General features: G+C 43.0%; 1 protein-coding gene across 5 annotated transcripts in view; it reads left to right on the forward strand.

Annotated features, from left to right (window-relative positions):
* Window positions 1-24,197, forward strand: part of LOC137541488 (myosin regulatory light chain 2, smooth muscle major isoform) — a 183,536-nt gene extending 159,339 nt beyond the window's left edge. For 4 of the 5 annotated variants that reach the window (XM_068262798.1, XM_068262797.1, XM_068262800.1 and 1 more), the window contains 3 exons: window positions 14,446-14,649; window positions 21,647-21,808; window positions 23,569-24,197. In XM_068262798.1, coding sequence (XP_068118899.1) covers window positions 14,466-14,649; window positions 21,647-21,808; window positions 23,569-23,741 — 519 coding nt within the window. In that variant the 5' untranslated portion in view covers window positions 14,446-14,465 and the 3' untranslated portion in view covers window positions 23,742-24,197. Of the gene's footprint in view, window positions 1-2,918; window positions 3,024-14,445; window positions 14,650-21,646; window positions 21,809-23,568 lie in introns of those variants that run through there. The other variant, XM_068262796.1, reaches the window with a different exon arrangement.
* The last annotated feature ends 623 nt before the right edge of the window (window positions 24,198-24,820 follow it).

Consider the following 24,820-nt stretch of genomic DNA (forward strand, 5'->3'; position numbering starts at 1 on the left):
GCTTGAAAGCCTACTACCAATTAAGCATATTAGGTGATGTGCATCTCTGTAATGAGAAGGGGTGTGGTCTAATGACAACACCCTATATCAGGTGTGCATAATTATTAGGCAACTTCCTTTCCTTTGGCAAAATGGGTCAAAAGAAGGACTTGACAGGCTCAGAAAAGTCAAAAATAGTGAGATATCTTGCAGAGGGATGCAGCACTCTTAAAATTGCAAAGCATCCGAGGCGTGATCATCGAACAATCAAGCGTTTCATTCAAAATAGTCAACAGGGTCGCAAGAAGCGTGTGGAAAAACCAAGGCACAAAATAACTGCCCATGAAGTGAGAAAAGTCAAGCGTGCAGCTGCCAAGATGCCACCTGCCACCAATTTGGCCATATTTCAGAGCTGCAACATCACTGGAGTGCCCAAAAGCACAAGGTGTGCAATACTCAAAGACATGGCCAAGGTAAGAAAGGCTGAAAGACGACCACCACTGAACAAGACACTCAAGCTGAGACGTCAAGACTGGGCCAAGAAATATCTCAAAAATGATTTTTCTAAGGTTTTATGGACTGATGAAATGAGAGTGAGTCTTGATGGGCCAGATGGATGGGCCCGTGGCTGGATTGGTAAGGGGCAGAGAGCTCCAGTCCGACTCAGATGCCAGCAAGGTGGAGGTGGAGTACTGGTTTGGGCTGGTATCATAAAAGATAAGCTTGTGGGGCCTTTTCGGGTTGAGGATGGAGTCAAGCTCAACTCCCAGTCCTACTGCCAGTTTCTGGAAGACACCTTCTTCAAGCAGTGGTACAGGAAGAAGTCTGCATCCTTCAAGAAAAACATGATTTTCATGCAGGACAATGCTCCATCACACGCGTCCAAGTACTCCACAGCGTGGCTGGCAAGAAAGGGTATAAAAGAAGAAAAACTAATGACATGGCCTCCTTGTTCACCAGATCTGAACCCCATTGAGAACCTGTGGTCCATCATAAAATGTGAGATTTACAAGGAGGGAAAAGAGTACACCTCTCTGAACGGTGTCTGGGAGGCTGTGGTTGCTGCTGCATGCAATGTTGATGGTGAACAGATCAAAACACTGACAGAATCCATGGATGGCAGGCTTTTGAGTGTCCTTGCAAAGAAAGGTGTCTATATTGGTCACTGAATTGTTTTTGTTTTGTTTTTGAATGTCAGACATGTATATTTGTGATTGTTGAGATGTTATATTGGTTTCACTGGTAAAAATAAATAATTGAAATGGGTATATATTTGTTTTTTGTTAAGTTGCCTAATAATTATGCACAGTAATAGTCGCCTGCACACACAGATATCCCCCTAAAATAGCTAAAACTAAAAACAAACTAAAAACTACTTTCAAAAATATTCAGCTTTGATATTAATGAGTTTTTGGGGTTCATTGAGAACATGGTTGTTGTTCAATAATAAAATTATTCCTCAAAAATACAACTTGCCTAATAATTCTGCACTCCTTGTAGTGTTTTTTGATCATATACCTATACATCCACTGGAGAAAAGTTGTAATGACGGTCTTTTCAGTGAAGGCACAGTTAGCAAACAAATCACTCTATCAATAGATAAAATTTACCTTGGCTAGAAATGAATTGGAAAAAGGCACCGAGGGTTCCGATGAATAATGCAAGCACACTGCATTATTTATTATTGGCTGTGTGATGAGATACTGCAGGACAAAGGGTGACATGAATTGGCAGCTGTCAGGTTCTGTACTCCGTTCTCCTGCTGTCCTGATGTACTTATCATCATTCTCACAAATAAGTATGCTGTGTTCCTTTTTTTCTTTCTCTGCCTGAAAACATTAAAAATCAGGTATGCAAGTGACCGTTTCTGTCCAGGAGGGACTGGGTCAGACTATAACATAACCCTCACTGATAAGTAATTACAGCCATAAAACACTTTCCTGTCAGTAAATGGCTTCTGAGAGCTGGAAGGAGATAAAAAGAACAATAATTCATAGATTTAAGCTCTGGCATACTTCAATGAAGGTGTCTCTGAGCAGAGATAATGAAACAGTAAAAACATTAAAAACTAGATTTAAATATAAAATAAAACTGTGGGATAGCTTAAAAAGTTATTTGTAGGAGGAGGAGGATAGATACTATAGTTTATCTCATCAGTTTATTTTCACCTCGGATGTCCTTTAAGAAAAAAAAATGGTTTACATATTTCAGCTCACCTACACAGTCTGTTTATAATATTTAAAATCTGTTGACCCTCACACTACATGCAAGTGGTAAGATTGGCCAAACAATATTGGATATGTGTGCCAGGCTTTACTACTTCAGAAGCCTAAGTGGTATTATGATTGGCCAATCACTGACCAATGTTACCACCTCCATGTAGTATGAAGGTCTACAGATATTGAATACTATGAGCAGATTGTGTAGGTAAACAATCATACTACATGGTAACATTGGTCAGTGATTAGCCAAATATAAATGAAAGTGTGTATTAGGCTTTACTACAGGAATCACCAAGAGAGTATGGGACTTGTATAATCATTTTGCTCTCAAGCTCTGCTATATAAAGTTACACCCCTGTCTTTTATTAAATTAAACATCCATGAAAAAATAAGTTTTCAGGAACTGTCTGCAGTGTTTGCTGCCTGCACAGCATTGCTGTGTTCTCCCTGCACCTTTCTCCCCCCTCTGCACACCTACACACCCCTTATAAGGAGGACTGGCAGTGTTCCCCTGTGTATACAGCCTTGTATAGAGGGTTCCCTGCTCACTGACAGAAAGTGGGGCTGAGAACTATATAAGGGAGAATATCCTGTGTTTGGGTTTGGATCTTTGTGTCCCACACATCTTGCATCCTCCTCAAATTCCTTCTCCTTGTATGGCCAAATCCCAGGCGGGAGGGCAGGCTGGAGAGGGGAGAGCGCCTTCCCTCATTGGCTGCCCCCCTTTCTTTGGTTTTAGGACCCTGGGAAGGTTAATGCAGAACTTTCCTGTGTCCTGGTCGCAGAGGAGAGCTCTCGAGTACTTCTCTTCCTCTTAAACAGGTAGGAGAGCTCTATACACTTCCTATATGAACACTTCCTCACAATCTGTGCTGATGGCTGTGTGTCTGATCACATAGAGAAGGGTTGCACTCCCCTGCCCCACCCTGGCTAACCTTTCGCCTAGCATTCCTGATATCTGACAGCTTGTGTGATCTTTGTCTTCCTGGGTGACTCTCTCATTATTGCAAAATATTACATGCTGTTTCTCTGAATGATCGTCCAGCAGCTGCGATCTCTTCCGTATCAGTTGAATCGCGAACGCTTCTTTTCTGATCAAAGTTTCAACGCTTCGTTTAATTTTTACGTATTTATTCCAATGTGGGCCACACACATATGGATTTCAATGCAGACTTCTTAATCAATTTTAAGAGACGATTGCAACATGGTCGTTTGTATATTTGATGCTACTCATAAGCAGGTTGATAACTGTTCGGTATGAGAAACAATCGATTGTTCCCTGATTGGAAATCGATTGCGTAGTGGTGACACCGCCTTGTCCACCCAATCTTTATTAATTTGCAGCATACACCTGTTCGAGAACTGATTGGACTGCTATGATTTGATAGTTGTGCGGGTGCACAACCCCTGCAGCTTGCCTGTGATTTTTTTTCATATTATGTCTGATCTCCCTTTAAGGTGGTCACACATGATACAAAGTTTTAGATTTCTTTTCAATTTGAGAATTACAAAACATTTTTTTGATTGATTGGAAAATTTGAAAGATGATCAATAATTTGGTCAAGTTATGAAAATAAATTATTGAAAATTCTGAAAAAATAGCTGGGGTTTATAAATTAAAAAATGTCAATCTATCCTACACCTTTCAATTTTCTAAAAAAAAAAAATAATGATCAGAAAAAACAGCCACTCCCAATCGGCCTATATGGATAAAAATGGGAAATTCAATCAGATTTCTCACTCGACTGAGGGCTCGTTTCCACTATTGCGGTGCAGAATCGCCTGGATTCCACCGCTGATGAAATAGCATTTTTTGCCGCGAATTCGCATGCGAATTCGCATAGGTGAGGGTATATGCGAATTTAACCATGTCACTGCCTGTTTGAAGTTACATTGATACCTATGCGAATTCGCATGCGAATTCGCATGAAAATTCGCATACCATAGCCGCATGCGAATTCCTTATTAAATACATTAGCGGCGATTCGCATGCATTCCACTCGCAGGCGAATTCGTTGGCTCTTTTGTGCGTTTTTTTAACGCTGAAAAAAACGCACCTCAACAACGCTACAGTGGAAACAGGCCCATCCACTTGCATTACATGTGCGAATCCGCATGCGTTGGACGCATGCGGATTCGCGATAGTGGAAACGAGCCCAGAAAAAAAACCCGAAAAACTATTTTTGATTTTTCTGTGCAGCTGATCATTTTATCAAACTGACATAAAATCTAATTTTTAATTGTATCCTGTGTGGCCACCTTTATATGGATAAATAGTCTGTAATAGGTTAAACATTAAAGAACCATAACGTGCCCAATTCAATTGCGCTGGAAAAAGAAAACACAGTGAGGCTGATTAATCAATACTGTTCTAAAGACTATTCCAGTAGAAGTGGTGCTTGTGCCCGGATCAACCAATCAGAACTCTTGTTTTATAATCTGAAACCTGCATGGCTCCTGTGGGAAATGGTCAAAATTTCTTTGCACCTGTCTTGAACCTCAGTTCCATGTGTAACCTTGGTCATTCTGCTGCTAACATTTTTACTTCATAAAGGACAACTGTAACAAGAGAGATATGGAGGCTGCCATATTTATTTCCTTTTAAACAATACCAGTTGCCTGGCAGCCCTGCTGATCTATTTGGCTGTAGCTGTGTCTAAATAACACCATAAACAAGGATGTAGCTAATCTTGTCAGATCTGACAATAATGTCAGAAACACCTGATCTGCTGCATGCTTGTTCAGGGCCTATGGGTAAAGGTATTAGAGCCAGAGAGTCAGAAGAACAGCCAGGCAATTTGTATCGTTTAAAAGGACATAAATATGGCAGCTTCCATATTCCTCTCATTACAGTTGTCCTTTAAAGCATCTTGCCACACCCAGGTGGGCTTATTCATTTATGGCCTCTGGCAATCGGATATACAGACGGTATCTGGTAAGGCAGGGTTATCTGACGAAGCAGGTCACTTTGGCGCATGCTCTTCCCTGCACTGCCCTTGACCTGGGCGCCGCCATGGACGTAATGTTAAATGTAATGTAATCTTAAATACGCAATTGTCGCGCAGCATTTAATTCGAGTGCCGGACCCCAAATCACTTCTTCAAGTTGTTACGACTTGGAGAGGGAATAGTATTGAACACCGCCCCGTATTTTAGCAGCAGCAGGGTGTGCCGTCAACTGACCAGGCGACGTACTAACATGTATGCTGCCTACAAAGTGAGACGTTGTTTGAGCAAATGTAAACATGAAGGCTTGGCTTGGCCAAGTATGGAAGTTTACGCAAACGTAGAAGAGACACAGCTTATTAGAATGTCTGGAAACCATTTTCTGAAGGGTAGATATTTCAGAAGCAGCCACTAATGGTTTCCTGAAGGCATCCATCCATATGTGGTCATTGCAAGGTTCAGCCAATCTGAGAGATGCTGTATATAAAATGTACCTACAGACTTGAATTGACATTCATCTACTCTGGCCATTTTTTGGCTAGACAAATCAGTTCACACTAGTGTTACATTTGAAGCCAGTGGTGTAGCAATAGGGGATGCAGAGGTAGCGACCGCATCGGGGGCCATTGGGCCAGAGGGGCCCCGAGGGGCCCTCCCTCAAGCACAATATTATCTCTCTAAGGGTCCTATGCTGGTAATAAACACTTTTGTAGATATTTTGAATAGTATTTATCATTAACAAACTGTCCCCCATCCCTTTCTTGCACCTCTGACACTGGTTGTCCTTGGCAGGTTTTGGTGCGCTGTATTATTATTATTATTATTATTATTATTATTATTTAGTATTTATATAGCGCCGACATATTACGCAGCGCTGTACAGTGTATATATATATATATATATATATATATATATATATATCTTGTCACTAACTGTCCCTCAAAGGAGCTCACAATCTAATCCCTACCATTGCCATATGTCTATATTATGTAGTGTAAGTACTGTAGTCTAGGGCCAATTTTTAGGGGGAGCCAATTAACTTATCCATATGTTTTTGGAATGTGGGAGGAAACCGGAGTGCCCGGAAGAAACCCACGCAGACACAGAGAGAACATACAAACTCTTTGCAGATAGTGCCCTGGCTGGAATTCGAACCAGGGACCCAGCGCTGCAAGGCGAGAGAGCTAACCACTACGCCACCGTGCTGCACCGTGCTGTATCAGTTGTTATGTAGAGAGTGCTTGGGGGGCCCCATGTAAAACTTGCACCGGGGCCCATAGCTCCTTAGCTACGCCACTGTTTGAAGCCCTGTACAGACCTAAGACTATATAGTCCAACCCTGCCTTCTTTTTGAACTGTCTTTGTATTTTATCCTGGTTGGTGCCTCCGTTTATCCATTATTTGCTAATGAGAATATAATGATTGTTTAGGCATCACTCTGATGTCTGTACAGTCATCCCCATCTTCTGATTGTCAGGACATGGACCACAAGTGTCTAGGACCTGTTTCTGCAGATAAACAGGAAATAAATATCACTCACAGCATTTTAGTGGACAGCTAGCAGAAATTGTATAAGGGCTGGGGCCCACTAGCAGGGAATTTGTGATTTACTTCTGATATCCGAATCCCCAAGTACTGGAGTGATTGCAATTTGCCTGATTACCTTGAATGCGACTGGTCTGGAATTGTGGCAAAAATGCTGCAGGCAGCACTTTTTTAATCGCTGCTGTGCTACCACTCCCATAGGGTTCCACTGTTGCAGCACTTTTTACGATCACCGGCATCAGAAAGCGCTGCTAGTGGGCCCCAACCCTAAAGCAAAATGCACCCTGGGCAAGATAATAGCTTTAGCTCACCCTTCTTGCCACTTGAGCTTTCTAGTGAGGCGAAACAGGGGCTCAGAAGACATGATAGTGACTCACATGTCGTAGGCCTCTACCTAGATTCTCTGGTGGTTAATCCGGCTCTAAGGCCTAGTGCACTCCAGAGTGGTTCTGCTGCGGTTTGCGATCCGCTTGCGGGTGCGGATCCGCTAGGGTAATGTATTTCAATGGGCTGGTACACACCAGAGCGGGAGGCGTTTTGCAGAAACGCATACTCCCGGGCTGCTGCAGATTTTGGATTGCGGATGCGTTTCTGCCTCAATGTTAAGTATAGGAAAAACGCAAACCGCTCTGAAAAACGGCACTTCAGAGCGGTTTTGCAGGCGTTTTTGTTACAGAAGCTGTTCAGTAACAGCTTTACTGTAACAGTACATGAAATCTACTACACCAAAAACGCTTCACAAAACCGCAAAATGCTAGCTGAAACGCTACAGAAAAAGAAGAAAAAGCGTTTCAAAATCTGCTAGCATTTTGCGGATCTGCTAGCGTTTTTTGGTGTGCACCAGGCCTAAGAGCTGATGTACAGACTGCTAACAGTGAAGTACGGTACTTGTTGTAAGTAGCAGGCAGCCACAGATTCTCAGATCTCCTTATTGCATTCTAATTCTGTTATTAATTGGAGGGGGGGGGGGGGGGGATTCAGAGCTAGCAAATCTAAAGCACTAGCTGTGTTAATTAGCCAGATAATTGATCAATATCTATTGGTTTTGATTCACAGGATTTTTTTCCACCTTCTGAGTCAGTGGAGCTATGAATGTGGACAAGTGATGGTCCAAAAGTGCTAAACTGTGGTTCACCTGGAAATAGAATTTGCAGTGCTGAATTTGCTCTCAGATGCTGTTTAGCTGGACTGAACAGCCATCGATAAGCTACCCAGTTTCCTCCTCCAATCTATCATTACCCACATAGAGCTGAATACCTAACCCTGCCCACTTCCTCTCTGTGCTGATGACATATTAACTCTTTGTGGCCAGCTCAGCAGGACTACAGCTCTGAAGTGTTTCACCATCAGTTCCTTTGTCGTCCTCCCTGTTAACTGTGTAATAATAAAGCATGCTTTCCATTCCTATGCTTTTTCCATCTCCAGTATGTGTATTTAAAATAAATTAAATGAAAAAGCAATGAGAAATGGCTTCCTATTGCAAGCAGAGCAGGATAATAAGAAGCACACATGGCTTTTATAAAGACAAGGGAAGTTGTGAGGATAGTGGAATTCTTTATTATACATTAAGCAGGACGGAACAACTAAATTATGGTTGAAGTGCTAACTACAAAGACTTAAAGGACAACTGAAGTGAGAGGGAAATTGAGGCTGCCATATCTATTTCCTTTTAAGCAATACCAGTCACCCGGCTATCCTACTGATCCTCTGATACTTTTAGCCATAGACCTTGAACAAGCATGCAGCAGATCAGGTGTTTCTGACATTACTGTCGGGCGTCTGTAAACCGGGGACTACCTGTATTGTCAGATCTGACAAGATTAGCTGCATGCTTGTCTCTGGTGTCATTCAGACACTACTGCAGCCAAATAGTTCAGCAGGGCTGCCAGGCAACTGGTATTGTTTAAAAGCAAATAAATATGGCAGCCTCTGTGTTCTTCTTACTTTAGTTGTCATTTAATCTCCCTAAGGGCCCTTTCACACTTAGGCGATTAGCGGGCGATTCCCGCTAATCGCGAACGCTTTTTAAAGCACTGGTGCTTAATTACTCTATGACAGTGGTCTCACCGCCGCGATTGGCGCCAATCACGGGCGTTCCGCGATTAACGCCAATCACAAACGCCTAGCATGCAGCATTTTTTTGCGATTCGGGAGCGATCGCGGTACAGTGCTATAAAGCGCTGACCACGATCGCGGAAGTGTGAACGGTGGTTTTACCGCACTAATCGCGGTAAAATCACTGTGCAAAATGGTAGCGCTAAGCGCTGCCGTTTTTGCGATTTGAAGTGAGAACGGGCCCTTAGCAGTGGGAGGAGGTGGGCTTGATCAGGTGCTCTGTGCTGGGGTGAAAATCACACTCTACTGGCAATAAGGAGCTGCTGGATGCCGCTTGCAGATTTAATTACAAATACAATATTAATTTCCCCGCCACCAAAGCTAGCTTTGTAATGCCTGATGTGCGGATAAAAGCTTTGGCATCCATGCAGAGTAGTGCAGGGACACAGTTGTTACAGTTATGTATCAGCACGCACTGCAATACCTCTAACAAAAGGAGATGCAGACACTGCAGTACAGATGCTGGCGGGAGAAGAGAGTGCAGTGCTCACAGCGTGATGGTGGTGGTGGTGACTGAGGGCCCATGGTTGTGTGGGGGGAATGTGCGTACGTACGAAAAGGGCGTCGGGAAAAAAGGGCGCGTGGTATAAACGATAAATGGAAATATCGTTTATAGAAATTATTGTGTAGAATTTCGTTTATAAATAGTGTTTTAAGAATTTATAAATCACTAAATAATGTGTATGAGATCGGCAATTCTTAAAACGTTAATCTTCCCTGTTTGTAAAGTGAAACTTATATTTTCGTTTATTAAAAACCCTCCCTGTACCTATCCCTAACCCCTAGACCCCCTGTTGGTGCCTAAACCTAAGACCCCCCTGTTGGTGCCTAAACCTAAGACCCCCCTGTTGGTGCCTAAACCTAAGACCCCCCTGTTGGTGCCTAAACCTAAGACCCCCCTGTTGGTGCCTAAACCTAAGTCCCCCCTGTTGGTGCCTAAACCTAAGACCCCCCTGTTGGTGCCTAAACCTAAGACCCCCCTGTTGGTGCCTAAACCTAAGACCCCCCTGTTGGTGCCTAAACCTAAGACCCCCCTGTTGGTGCCTAAACCTAAAACCCCCTATGGATAATAATGTTTTACAGACATTAATAAATAAAAAATGTAAAGAAAAAAAATGTAAATTATTTTTTTGGGTGGATAATAATGTGTTAGAAATGTTTTAGAAATAGTGATTTATTATCTTCATAAACGTTATTCGTCACGGGCTCATTTTGTAAACTTAAATCATCACAAACATAGTTATAAATCCTTAAAAATCTCCGGGCGCCGTTATAAATCCTTAAAAATCTCCGGCGCCTTATTTTCCCCGTTCAGCGCCCATTAAACGATATTTATAATGGAAGTGAATGGGGCGCCCTTTTTGTCCACTTGTCTCATGCGCCCAAATCTACTGCTTCCGGGGAATGTCCCTACTGAGGGGGACAGGGAATGCTGGGGAGAGGCCTTTCTGGCTATATGGGGAGGGGGAATATATTGTATATACCGGGGTGGCATATTTATAGCAGACAGGGGGAGGAAACCACACTTGTTATGGGTGGAGGGAGGCAGTTGGGGATTGGTAGACTGAGTGGAGCAAAGTATCCAAACTTTCACTTGTTGTCCAATTGAAATTAATGGGAATCTGAAGCGAGAGGAATATGGAGGCTGCCATATTAATTTCCTTTTAAGCAATACCAGTTGCCTGGCTATCCTGCTGATCCTCTGCCTCAAATATTCTTAGCCACAGACCCTGAACAAGCATGCAGCAGATCAGGTGGCTTCGACTTTCCTGTCAAATCTGACTAGATTAGCTTCATGGTTGTTTCTGGTGTGATTTAGACACTACTACAGATAAACCAGCAGAGCTGCAAGGCAACTGGTATTGTTGAAAAGGAAATAAGGAAATATGGCAGCCTCCATACACTTTTCACTTCTGGTTCCCTTTAAGTTCTTGGTACACTACACACCATGCAATTTGCTGTCAGATCAACAGGTCAAATCCAATGGATCGGAAAATTGACAAAAAAAAAAAAAAATTAAGCGGAATCCTGATCGAACCTGTTGGAAACTTTTTATTTGACCTATTGATCTGACGGCAAATACCATGGTGTGTACCAGGCATTGTACAGTTGACCGCTGCTCTCCTTAGCTGCTAATGTACTTTCAGTTCAACAGGAGACTAACTAGTGTGCTAGAAATTTGAGCTCATCCATTTATCTACAATTTATATTTTCAGCACCCAAGTGTAATGTAAACAAAAAAGTAATATCAAATTAAAGGTAATGAGACAACTTATTTTGAGTACTTTTTGCTTTCTGGAGGCTATAATGATATTTGAATTTAAATGTACCTATAATAATAATGAGTTAGCTTCTCATACCCCTCAACTTTTTTAGATGAGAAAAAGGAACACTAAGACACGCCCCTGCCACACCTCTGATCACAACCACAGATCACACCCCCACCACACACCTAGCAAAGCATACCACTAAAAATCCATAAGCAAAAGATGTAATTTTAGAATTCAAATCACACTGGCCCTTTCTACTGTCACCAGTTTTTCTTCATATTAACATTTGAAATTAATAGACATCAATTTAAAGGATGATAATAACATTTGGAATCAACTGAACACATCTTCCAGTAGAAAAATATATATATTTACAAAAATCTGTAAATCAGTCCTGAAAGAGGGACAAATAAAAGGTAGAAAAGGGGGCAGAGGGATTTGGTTCCCAAAGAGGGACTGTCCCTCCGAAAAAGAGACAGTCGGGAGCTATGGCTTCTTCGTGCCTTGGTAATTACCAGAGGCTTCACCAATCCTCCTGCAGCCCACTGTTCCAGCACAGGGTCCCTCTGTAACTATTTGAGGAAAGCTCGTGGAAGAGGTTCTTCTGGCTGTGGCTGAGTGCATCCTGACTAGGCATGCGTGAATAAGATCTGTGCATGCCCTGTAGAGCAAAGCACTTGTGCACAGAGAAAAAAATAAAATGTGCATCTACTGGGCCTGCGTAGACCCTGAGCAAGCATGTGTAGACACCAAATAAGCATGCAGATCAGATTTTTCTGACACAAATCTGACAAGATTAACTGCATGCCAGTTTCAGTTATATGATTCAGACCCTACTGAAGCCAGTAAGATCTGGAGGACTCCAGGTAATTGGCATTGTTTAATAAATAAATATGGCAGCCTCCATATCCCTGTTACTTTAGGACAGGTTCCCTTTAAGGTTTGCTTTAATAAGGTGTGAAAATCATCTGTCAGAGTTCTAGCGGTTTTATTTATGCAGGAAAAGCTGTCATATGTGTATGTTTTAGTTTTAGGCTACTTGCACACCAAGACGTTGCGTTAAATGCTATGTTGAGGTCGCATAACGTGCACCTAACGCAAGGCCTGGTGCTCTTCGATGTGGACGTCAGAGTGAGCCGCGTTGTGCAGCTCACTCTGGCGTCCGTGATGCCATGATGCGCACTCTTGGACGCATGCGGCATCACGCGGTCCCGCCGGCCAATCACCGCACAGAGCGGCCGCTCCAGGAAGTAAACACTGCACGTCACAACGTGCAGTGAATATTAATTAGCCATGTGCCTGGCCGCTCTCCGCTCCTCCCCAACATGACTGCGCATGTGCAGACAGTCTAACGCGGCTTAAGCCGCTCTAACGCCGTAGCATGCTGCACTCTCTTAAGAACGTGCAGCGTTACATGTAACGCAACGTGGGCTGCGTGAACAGCCCACTTGTGTTACATTGCTGTGCGTTGGGGAGCGTTACAGGCTGCACTAACGTGCGCCTGTAACGTCTTAGTGTGTAAGCAGCCTTAATGTTCTATGCAAAATTTCATTGTAAACTGTAAAGTTAGAGTACTTTTTTAAAATATTGCTCTGTGACATCTCAGCATATTCCAAGCAGTGAAACTCATAATTGGATTATTCCAGTTACAAAAAGCCAGAACATTCTTGTTTATGTTAGTGCGTGGCCTTAACATTTGAAAGATGCTTCTGTGAAAGACTGGGAACAAGTTAAACTTACATTACTGCAGTAATTATATATATATATGCATTTTAATTATTACACATACCGTAGATATTATTAATCTAAATATTAATGATCAATACAGTCCTTCTAAAGAGAGAAATAATTATTGTTAAACCCTATATAATAGAATTTAATACTTTGAAATATATTTTGAAATTCTGGATTCTTCCAGTGATGATTTGAGACAGTAAAACATTCTCGTGGGATTGTTTTGGTTCTGGAGAATTGTTGACGTGTTCTGGGTACAAGGCTGTCTACAAGGGGGGTACAAGACCGTTAGGAAACTGGAGAGAAACATGTAATAAACCAGGGCCTTGGTTTGATAATAGTGACAGCAACACCTCCCGCGGGTCTGTCTCTGTCTGACAGTGGAAGATGTGGGAGTAGTGATATTACTTGCAGCAATGCAGTGTTTATTGTTTTATGACTGACATACGTATCACAGCTGTAAATAAGAAGGGCAGTGGCCATCTACGTGTGAGTGATATATTTCCTTATTATTAGCAGCAATGGCTGTGATGCAAATTTCTTTTTCTTTTGTCTTTGTATATGGCACTGACATATTACAGACATTTTAAAAGTTGCAACATTATATTTAGTACAGATTTGAATGCACAGTGTAAATCCACTTTAAAGGGAAACTGAAGTGAAGGCTGCCATCTTTATTCCCTTATAAACAATGCCAGATGCCTGGCTACCATGCAGAGTTTTTAGCTGTAGCCTATACGGAGGCTAGAAATGTGTTCTGTTGCTATGGTGGGGAGCTGACGGCATGAGGCAAAATGGAGTGTGGGGGTTGAGTAGTAGAACAATTTCCTTGGCCTATGTTCATCTGAGACTATCCGCCAGGCATATTGCTGGCTGAGGCACTGAGATGATTTGGGGGCTGCTGGACACGCTAGATTGTCGGCAAAGGTGTCCCTGACCGGCTGCCTAAGCTGAAAACACTTTAGCGTGTTTACAAGGTCTTAGAGGCAGAGCATCTTTCACTCATCCTCTGAACTATTCGGGGACACGAGTAGTTTATTTATTTTATTTATGTATTTATTGTATTTTTAAAGTGAAGACTAGAGGAGGCACTCCTACTGTTGATGATGGTGATGTGCCACGGCTGTCCGTTGACCAAACGGATATATATCAGGAAAAGATGAAGCCGGCACCATCCATATAACGTATATGCTCTTTTATTAAATCATAATCGATACAATCTGTCAAAAAAGGTGCAACGTTTCAGGGAGCATCCCCTTTCTCAAGCAAGTGACAGACTGAATTAACTCACAAGTACTACACAGTTATATATTATCCACCTACTCATATAACCAATTGTATTTTTAAAGCGCCAACAGCGCTGAAGTTCCGAAGAGCTGTTTCCCTGAGCAGCTTTACCAGCTGTCAATAGAGGAATGACAGGCCACATGAAGGAATGATAAGGCTCTATCTCATCCAGAGCCTTTCCTCTGCATAAGTATCAAACTTAAATGGAAAAATATAGAAAATGCTCTTTGCCCTAAGATTTGGGGAATTATGTTAAGATACATGTGTAAATATTATAGTATTTCTTGTAAAAGAACTAAAAAATGTTGTAAAACATCTTTGACAAGATTATAATCTGGTCCTCCTCAGGTACCCATCCTCCCGCCACCATGTCCAGCAAAAAGACCAAGGCAAAGACTAGCAAGAAGCGTCCCCAGAGGGCGACTTCCAATGTGTTCGCTATGTTTGACCAGTCCCAAATCCAAGAGTTCAAGGAAGCCTTCAACATGATCGACCAGAACCGGGATGGTTTTATTGATAAGGAGGATCTTCACGACATGTTGGCTTCTATGGGTATGTACACTTGAAATCTATTTATTTAGACTGAAATTGCACAACATGTAGGTCACCCTTAGGCATGTGCAGAATGTGCAGCTGTGCAGAGTGTCCTGCAAGGCCAATAGTTAGGGAAGTCCCTGTTAAGATACCCTGCTATCCCCCTCCCACTTTACGGCTGGATTCACAACATGTTGAAATGTGTGTGAACTGCAATGAAGATTGGACAAAGACATTACGGTAATTCATAGTCGGCATGCAGCGAGTAAGAATAACAGGATCCGTTACATTGCAGTACTGTGAACAGGCTCATGGAACTGTATGGGCAGTCAGTTGACATGCAGAATTATTCTGCAATGCAACTGATGCACTGTGAACTAGCCCTTAATCCACTAAATACATTTCTAAGTTATAGTGTTTGGAAGCTGAAGAGAAAAATAGGGGGCTAAGAATAGAAGAAGTAGGCACGTTTGACTGAGGGATAAGTATGAATAATACTGTAAGTACAATCACATTGGACTTGAGGTCGATGTGAAACTTTGGTCGGCTGAGACAGCTAACATCTGTGGAATGAACAGTCCCATACATGTTGCCTAATAACCAGCCAAACATTCCTGGTGGAAACCCCAATCTACCCAGACAGCTAAAATGTTAGCCAATGATTTTTAGGAGTGTTATATAATCATGACAGCTGCATAAGCAAAAAAATGGCCAAAAATTGTGGGCTGAACCATGGCATTGTGTATGAGTACAGATGGTAAGCTCACCATAGTTGTGTGCTGGAATATTATCTACAAATTGAAGTTAAGTCTATGACCAATTTTAGTTTGGAGTAAAAAATGTCTAGATTGGGCAGTGTTCCCCAGCCCTGTCCTCAAGGCCCACCAACAGTACATGGTTTAGCAGGAAACCACACAGAATCACAGGTGGGGTAATTAGTGTTGCAGCAGAGCTGATTAATTACCTCTGTGGATTTATACAGAACATGCACTGTTGGTGGGCCTTGAGGACAGGGTTGGGGAACACTGCAGATTTGGGGTTTGGGATGTTCACAGTATTTGGAAGTCGTTGATTAACCCAAGAGTTAAGGTCCGTACACACGCCGGACTGCAGGCAACGACGGGTCCGTCGTCACCTACCGCTGGGTGGGCGTTCCAGCGACAGTTCGGCGTGTGTACAGTCTGTCTGCAGACTGATACGGCTTTTTCTGAGCGATCCGCCGGGCGATTTTGAGGTTATTGGTTTAAAGACCAGGAGGTACATACAGTATGATTTAAGAGCTGTTTGTTAGAAGAATGTAAGCTTCACTGGATTTAGGGCTTGTTGTTTGGAAGGGCAGGGGGTACATCGTATTTGGCAGCATTTGTGTAGAAAATCAGGATGCAGAGGTTGTTGCTTAGAAGACCAAGTAGTACAGGATTTCAGGGTTGCTGGTTAGCAGAGCAGGAGGTACACAAGATTTGAGAGTTGCTTGTTAGAAGAGTAGAATGTACTTAGGAATTGGGTTTTATTAGCATAAAAAAACAAAGTCTTGTAAAAGTAATACATTTTAATGGCCAACTGATAAAGTTAAATTTTGCAAGCTTTCTGGGATCTAGTCCCCTTCTTCAGGCAGATCCCAGAAAGTTTGCATAATTTAACTTTATCAGTTAGCCATCAAAAGGTATTACTTTTAAAAGACTTTGTTTTTTTCTTTTTTCTGCCTACATAATTTGGCTAACACGGTACAGAAACATTTTTACTATTACAAGAGCAGAAGTTGTACACAGGATTTGGGGACTGTTCCATGAAGATCATAAAGTACAGGATTTCAAGGTTGCTGGTTAAAAGAACAGAAAGTAAACACGATTTGGCTCTTGTTAAAGGACCACTGTCCCGAAAATTTTAACATTTAAAACACATGTAAACACATACAAATAAGAAGCATGTTTCTTCCAGAGTAAAATGAGTCATAAATTACTTCTCTCCTATGTTACTGGCATTTACAATAAGTAGTAGAAATCTGACACAACCAACAGTTTTGGGTTAGTCCATCTCTCCATTGGGGATTCTCAGCATGGTCTTTATTCTTTATAAAGACATTCCCTAAAAAGGATGTATACAAAGTTGCTGGCCAGCCTCCCTGCTCGCTACACACTTTTTTGGCAGTTGGACAGAGCAACTGCCATTCACTTAGTGTTTTTGAAAATAAAGAAAACCCTGAGAATCCCCCATGAGGAGATGGCCTAGTCCAAAACCTGTCGGTTCTGTCAGATTTCTACTACTTACTATAAGAGACAGCAACAAAGGAGAAAAGTATTTTCTGGCTCATTTTACTCTGGAAGAAGTACTTCTTATCTGTATATGTTTACATTTATTTTACAGTTTAAGATTTTGCAACAGTGGCCCTTTAATTAAAAGAGCAAGAGAGTTTGGATTTTGGTTTGGTGATTGCTGCGTGTAAAAAGAGCAGGAAGTAAACAGAATAGGGGGAGTAACACGTGATTTGGGGCTACTTAGAAGATCAGGAAGTGCTCAAGATTTGAGTTGTTGGTTAGAAGAGTAGGAGGGACACCGGATTTGGGGATTTTGGTTGAAAGAGTATGAGATGCTTGGCATTTGGGCAGTGGCGTAACTAAGGAGCATGGGGCTCCGGTGCAAATTTTACATGGGGCCCCAAGCACTATATTGATATGGTGCCCCAAAAACCCTCAAGGACAGCTGTAGTGTCAGAGAGGTGTATTTAGAGTATAGAAACAGTTTGTTAAGGATTACCACTATTTAAGGATTACCACTATTCAATGCACATAAGGAGTTGTGCATTACCAACATTGCACCAATAAAGCTAATAAGATGGATGATGGAGGGCCACTAGTGGGGCCCCTCTGGTCCAGTGGCCCAGTGCGGTTGCAGCCAGGGGCGTAGGAATAGACCCTGCAGCCCCTGCAGTTGCAGGGGGGCCCCTAGCAAGTCAGGGGCCCGGAGGAGGAAAGGCTGTCACCACCGGCGTACCTACCGGGGATGCGACTCTCTCAGCCGCAGGGGGGGCCGGCCGCCCGGGGCTGCTCTGGGGCCCGCTCACTGTGCGTGGGGGGAGCGCTGCTCTGGACCCCCCAGCAAGGTGCTCAACTGGCCGCAGCGTCTGCCAGTTCATTCCCCGCAGCCCCGCTCCACCAGCAGCCTGCATAGTCTCCGGCAGGCAGAGCAGGGCTACGGCAAGATGGCCGCCGAAGAAGCCCTACACTGGAGACTATTTGTGTCTCTAGTACAGGGTTTCGGCAGCCATCTTGCCGTAGCCCTGTACTCTGCCTGTCAGCGCGGGAGATGTGCTGCAGGAGGACTCGGGGAGCTGCGAGCCAGATGCCGGGAGAGGAGAAGACTTCTGTCAGGTAAGTGAATTGTTTTTTTTTTCACAGGTGCATTTTTTTTTCTAGTGTCTGCTGCCCACATTGTGATTTTCTGGTCACTGCTGCCCACATTGTGATTTTCAGGTGTCTGCTGCCCACATTATGATTTTCTGGTCACTGCTGCCCACATTGTGATTTTCAGGTGTCTGCTGCCCACATTGCGATTTTCTGGTGTCTGCTGCCCACATTATGATTTTCTGGTGTCTGCTGCCCACATTACGATTTTCTGGTCACTGCTGCCCACATTGCGATTTTCTGGTGTCTGCTGCCCACATTGCGATTTTCTGGTGTCTGCTGCCCACATTACGATTTTCAGGTGTCTGCTGCCCACATTGCGATTTTCAGGTGTCTGCTGCCCACATTGTGATTTTCTGGTCACTGCTGCCCACATTGTGATTTTCAGGTGTCTGCTGCCCACATTACGATTTTCTGGTCACTGCTGCCCACATTGCGATTTTCTGGTGTCTGCTGCCCACATTGCGATTTTCTGGTGTCTGCTGCCCACATTACGATTTTCAGGTGTCTGCTGCCCACATTACGATTTTCTGGTCACTGCTGCCCACATTGCGATTTTCTGGTCACTGCTGCCCACATTGCGATTTTCTGGTCACTGCTGCCCACATTGCGATTTTCAGGTGTCTGCTGCCCTCATTACGATTTTCAGGTGTCTGCTGCCCACATTACGATTTTCAGGTGTCTGCTGCCCACATTACGATTTTCAGGTGTCTGCTGCCCACATTGCGATTTTCAGGTGTCTGCTGCCCACATTGCGATTTTCTGGTGTCTGCTGCCCACATTACGATTTTCTGGTGTATGCTGCCCACATTAGGATTTTCTGGTGACTGCTGCCCACATTGCGATTTTTCTGGTGACTGCTGCCCACATTGCGATTTTTCTGGTGACTGCTGCCCACATAAGGATTTTCTGGTGACTGCTGCCCACATTAGGATTTTCTGGTGTCTGCTGCCCACATTACGACATTCTGGTGACTGACTGCTGCCCACATTAGGATTTTCTGGTGACTGCTGCCCACATTACGATATTCTGGTGACTGCTGCCCACATTAGGATTTTCTGGTGACTGATGCCCACATTGCAATTTTCTGGTGACTGCTGCCCACATGGCGATTTTCTGGTGACTGCTGCCCACATTGCGATTTTCTGGTGAACTCTGCCCACATTACGATTTTCTGGCCCACATTACGATTGTCTGGTAAAATGCTGCCCACTTTACAATTAATTTACAGTGAAACGCTGCCCCATTACGATTATTTGGCACCTATGGGGGGGGCCCCATCCAAATATTCGCAGGGGGGCCCAGTGATTTCTAGTTACGCCCCTGGTTGCAGCCTCTGCATCCCCTACTGCTATGCCACTGGATTTGGCTGCTTGTTGGTTAGAAGGAAACTAGGTACACAGGATTTCTGGTTTTAGGTGAAGCAAATGGCTATTGCAGGCTGAAAGTGAAGAAGATAAGCAGGTAAAGGAGCAGCTGGCATAGCAGGTGCACAAGCTTTAGCTTACCCAGTGCCCTCCTGCACAGAGCACCAGAGTAAGCTAAGGACAGCCCTGCACAGCATACATGGTGTTTACAAGGCCAGCACAATAACTCAATTCTGCCACAGACGTATTGCCTAACCATACCCAACACATGAGGTACATACCAACACTGCTGCTCATACAGCCAGGCAGTACATGTGTATAAGCTGGACTCAATCAAATGAAAAGTGATATCTGTTTCACAAAGAACATAAAGACATAAATTGTCCAATGGTGCCCTCTAGTGGTGGTTTGCTTATTGTAAAATGCTGACTTCCTAACTACTGTAAGTTAGTAAAGAGCAGTGTGTAGTCTTCTATAGGCTGTCTGCATTTTGGGTTGATGTTGGCTCTGTGAAATGTAAAGCTATGGGCTTGCTATACACCAGTGGTTCTGGATGTAAACCTAGCTTCAGGGGCATAAAGAAATAATTTGCATATTCAGTGGCTGTGCATTGTGGGTAACCACAGATGTTCACTTAAAGCTGAATTATCACAAAGAACTTCTGTTTTAAAGAGGACCTGAACTCTTACACAGGACAGAAGGAAAACATAGAGAAATGCACTCTATGGGCTCGATTCACAAAGCGGTGCTAACCCAGTTAGAGACTTTAGGCGTGATAATCATTGCACCACGCTGGTGAAAAGCCAGTTTAGGCGTGATAAGTTTAGGCATGATACGTTTTTAGGCATGATAAGTTTAGATCGCGCGCAAAGTCCCGCACGCAAAGCAGCGCCATTAAACTCTATGCGAAGGGCGCCAGACTTTGCTAGCGCAAAACTTTTGATCAGCTGTGCACTGCGGTGCTAACCCAGTTGGTGCTTAAACTTATCACGCCTAAACTTATCACGCCTAAACTTATCACGTCTAAACTTATCACGTCTAAACTTATCATGCCTAAACTTATCACGCCTAAACTGAGTTTAGGTGTGATAAAGGGCTTTTCACCAGCGTGCTAACTGTTAGCACCGCTTTGTGAATCAGGCCCTATATGTATTTAGAGAGTTTAGCATGTTTAATTCCCCCTCATTTGTGTCTAATCACAAGTTGTAATTTGATCTCTGAGTCACATGACTGCCACGGCAGAGATGGCAGTTCATAAGCTCATTAGAAAGCACAGGATGTTAACAATATAGGCCCGATTCACATTGCATTTTTGAGCCAAAAGGATCCGGTGAGCGGATCTGGTCTCCGCTTCACTGGATCCGGATGGCTCTGTCCGCGGCCCGGTTCACATAGTGAAAACTGATCTGATCAATGAATGATCAGATACGTTTTCACTCAGCAATACATACCTAATTTTCAGTAGCAGCCAGCGGTAGAGGCTTCCTCTTCGTCACATGACGCGGAAGAAGATGGAAGCCTCTACCACTGGCTGCTACGGACGATTAGGTATGTATAAACCCTCCCTCACCCACCCACCCGGCTGCTTCTCCCTCCCGTTGCTCAGGTTCACGTCGGCCCATGCCCTGATTCCCCCGTGGAACGGTCCATTTCTTCACTAGTGTGAAGAAATGTTCCGTTTTACAATGCCCCAATGCTGCTGCATTTTTTTTTTGTCCGGATCTGTTCTGCTAAGCAGAATGGTCCAGAAAATTAGGGCCTGCAGCAAGTTTTAGGTCCGGGGACCGGAACGTACGGAACGTATCCGTACCAACAGATGCATGGGAATGGATCCATAGGTTAACATTGGATCCTTTCACATCCATTCCGTTTGTACAGTATACGTTCCGGTCCGATCCGGAAAAAACACTAATATGAACCAGGCCTATGTCTGCTGCCATGAAACCGTAAGTGGAAATAGTGCAGATTTATGGTAGGATTTGCATCAGCTGTAACAAAGAAATGTTTTTTGTTTAAAGGTTGTTATGTTATTGTGTATCTTTTAGAGCAGAGAGGCAGTTCTGAGTTCAGGTCCACTTTGAGAAGGCAAAGTGTTTTTTAGTAGGAGGGCTTTTCGGTTTCATTTAGTCCCCTAGTGGTTTGGGTCACCCCGAGCTGCTTGGTAATTCTGTTCTTCTGTAAATAAGTGACAGTTTGGCAGATAAAAGGGAATGATTCTTAAACTCTCTGGTTTTATTCATTTTCTAGGTAAGAACCCCTCTGATGAGTACTTAGAAGGAATGATGAGTGAAGCTCCCGGCCCTATTAATTTCACCATGTTCCTGACCATGTTTGGTGAGAAGCTGAACGGGACAGACCCAGAAGACGTCATCAGGAATGCATTTGCCTGTTTCGATGAGGAGGGTACAGGTACATTTGTGTCTAATCACAAGTTGTAATTTGATACAAGTTGTAATGTGATACCCGAGGCAAACTAGTTTGTACTACTGCTCCCCCTGCTCTCCTCCGTCCCCCTCCATTGTTTATAAATTACTCCATAAGTGTCCCATGTCGTGGCCTGGTGGTGCGCATCTTTGATCACGCTACCGTGGCCGGGTGCACTTTGTGCATGAGCACTGAGTTGCACCGACATGCACTGACGAGCCAGTGCCTAGTAGTGATTAACCTGGCCGATGTGGCACACTTACAGAGGCATGTACAAGAGAACAGAGGGGGACGGAGGAGCAGTGGGCATGAGGACTGCTGCCCATACATGCCTGCTCCGTCCTTTAAAGCAGGAGTCCCAACACTTTTTCGGTCGAGGGCCGGGTCAACATACTTCAGACTGCAAGGGGGCCGGAGTATACATGAAATGATGTAGAAAACATTACATTGAACCTAGAAAGTATAAACTATTACCTGTTAACAGTGTTGCTTGTGAATTTTTGACAATCATTTCCGCATCAAACATGCTATTTTTAATTTCAAGAAATTTTCACGAAAAAAAAGGCTTAGATTTCTGTGGTTTCCGCAAAAACATGTAAAATCTATATTTTTGCCGTAAGAAAAATCGTTTTTGTTCTTTAATGCAGAAAAAGAAAGTTTTTTACCGCAATAATTTTTACCGCAAATATTAGATATTTTTGCTGCGAAAATTTACAAAAAGCGCAAAAAAAAAAAACAATACACATTTTGCTGGAATTTTCACTAAAATATCTAATTTAACAATTCATGCGAAAAGAATATTGGCATTTTCGCTCATCACTAGGGCATACTATCTGCTCTTGCTGTGTTGCATGGCATACTATCTGCACTTGCTGTGTGGAGGGGTGGTGCCAGCACTGTTATTTTATATGCAGGCTGCCAATATTTAAAGATGCTGTGGACCGCATCTATAAGTAATACAATTTGAAAGTGGGGGGCTGGTGAAAAAGCCTTAGGGGGTCGCATTTGGAAATAGAGGTGCATTTTTTCCGTTTTGCATCTATCACTATTTACAAGTTTAAAATAAAATAAAAATATAGAAATATTTCATCTTTACATTGATATTTAAAAAGTTTAGACCCTTAGGTAAATATTTACATGTGTTTTTTTTTTATTGTAATGTTTTTTGTTTTTTTATATTAAACATTTTATTTGGGTATTTTTGGGAGGGTGGGATGTAAACAATAGTTTTATAATGTAAATGTGTCTTGAGTTTTATTTTTTTTACTTTTAGTTGTAGTTTTACTTTTTGGCCACAAGATGGTGGCCATGAGTTTGTTTACATGACGTCACTCTAAGTGTAACATACGCTTAGAGAGACACATGGGGGAGGCAACAGCCAGAAAAAGCGCAGCTTCCGAGAGAAGCTGTCGCTTTTTCAGCGGGGGAGAGGAATCAGTGATCGGGCGCCATAGCCCGATTCACTGATTGCCTGGCTAATGAACCGCGGGCCGGGAGCACGCGTGCACACGCATGATCGGCCGCGGTAGCGCGCATGGTTCTTGGACGTAGTTTCTACGTCCAGGAACTAAGACCAGGAACTGTGACCAGCCAGTGATTCACTTAGAAATCAATCATGTGTTCCTTCTGTTTCTTCATAGTTTCTCTAGTATGATCAATTTTTCATCTAAGATTTAACTTAAGTTATTTTTAGGTCTCCAAGCTATCAGCAATCACTCAACCTTTTTTAATACATTCCCCTTCAGGTTTCATCAATGAGGACCATTTACGTGAGCTCCTTACCACCATGGGAGACCGCTTTACAGATGAGGAAGTGGATGAGATGTACAGAGAAGCACCGATTGACAAAAAAGGCAACTTTAACTACGTTGAATTCACCCGCATCCTGAAACACGGAGCCAAGGATAAGGATGACTAAAGACCAAAGAAGAGATATCAGATCATTGTGAAGATGGAAGAGCCTTGGTTCTGCAGTTAGGGATGTCTGTGTTGTATATACCTTGGCAGCACCCTGACTTCCCCTCCTGCAGACATAGGCTACCTTCCGAGGAAGGCACTGTATGTACAAAGATACCTGAAAGCAGCCATATTTAATTCCACCACAGAAGATATTACTTGAGCGTTCTTCAGGAACAAAACAGTTGATTTTGAAGGTGATAATAAATCAGAACTGGCATCTATAATTATCCACGTAAGATGGGACCTCTGTAGGTGTCCACAGCTGCTTCTGCAGATTCCGGATCAGGAAAGCCTTTGTAGAAAAATGGGACTCTTAATATGTCACTTCCCAGTAATGTCATCCCAGTCGCTCCGATATGAAGAAGTCTTAATAATATATAAAGTGAATAAAGAAATTGATTTATTACCATAACAATCTGTATGTGTGAAACTATCTATACGAGCGGGCAAGTCGTGGGAATCCTGGATCTAACAAACAGTACAATCTAAATGATGTGGGTCTGATGGTAGCTTTAGTGTGCTGATCTCAGTTCACATACATGAAAGGCAGGTGGGTGCCAGAGGAAGACTTGCATAACTCATTTTGTCACCTGACAACACTTGCTTATAGGTCGTTAAATAGCTACATAGTTAGTTTGGTAAAAAAAAAAAAAATCTGTCCATCAAATCCAACCAGAATGATATAAAAAATAGAACGTGTAACGCATGTGCGGTAGCAATTTTTGCTTACTGTGCAAGCGCAGAGTGCTTCCAGCTGTGAGAATGCATTTGAGGAGGCACGGAACCACACATCCATCATTTGGAGGGTAAACCAAGCAGCATGAGAGACCAGAAAGACTGCAGGGGGTGGATAAAGTCAGTTAAGTAACTAGCCTTTTTTTTTTCAATTTAAGTTTCCTTAAAGGGGAAAAATCCCTTCCCATCTCCAGGTGATTATCAATTATGATTATCATGTTAGAGTTACTATTGGACCCACTAAGTTCCAGATGATCTTTTACGGTTTATGAATACTTTTGGATTGTTTCTGTTTGTTGTCAT

This window comes from Hyperolius riggenbachi, chromosome 12 (genome assembly GCF_040937935.1).
Source record: "Hyperolius riggenbachi isolate aHypRig1 chromosome 12, aHypRig1.pri, whole genome shotgun sequence".
In the NCBI taxonomy this organism is placed as follows: domain Eukaryota; kingdom Metazoa; phylum Chordata; class Amphibia; order Anura; family Hyperoliidae; genus Hyperolius; species Hyperolius riggenbachi.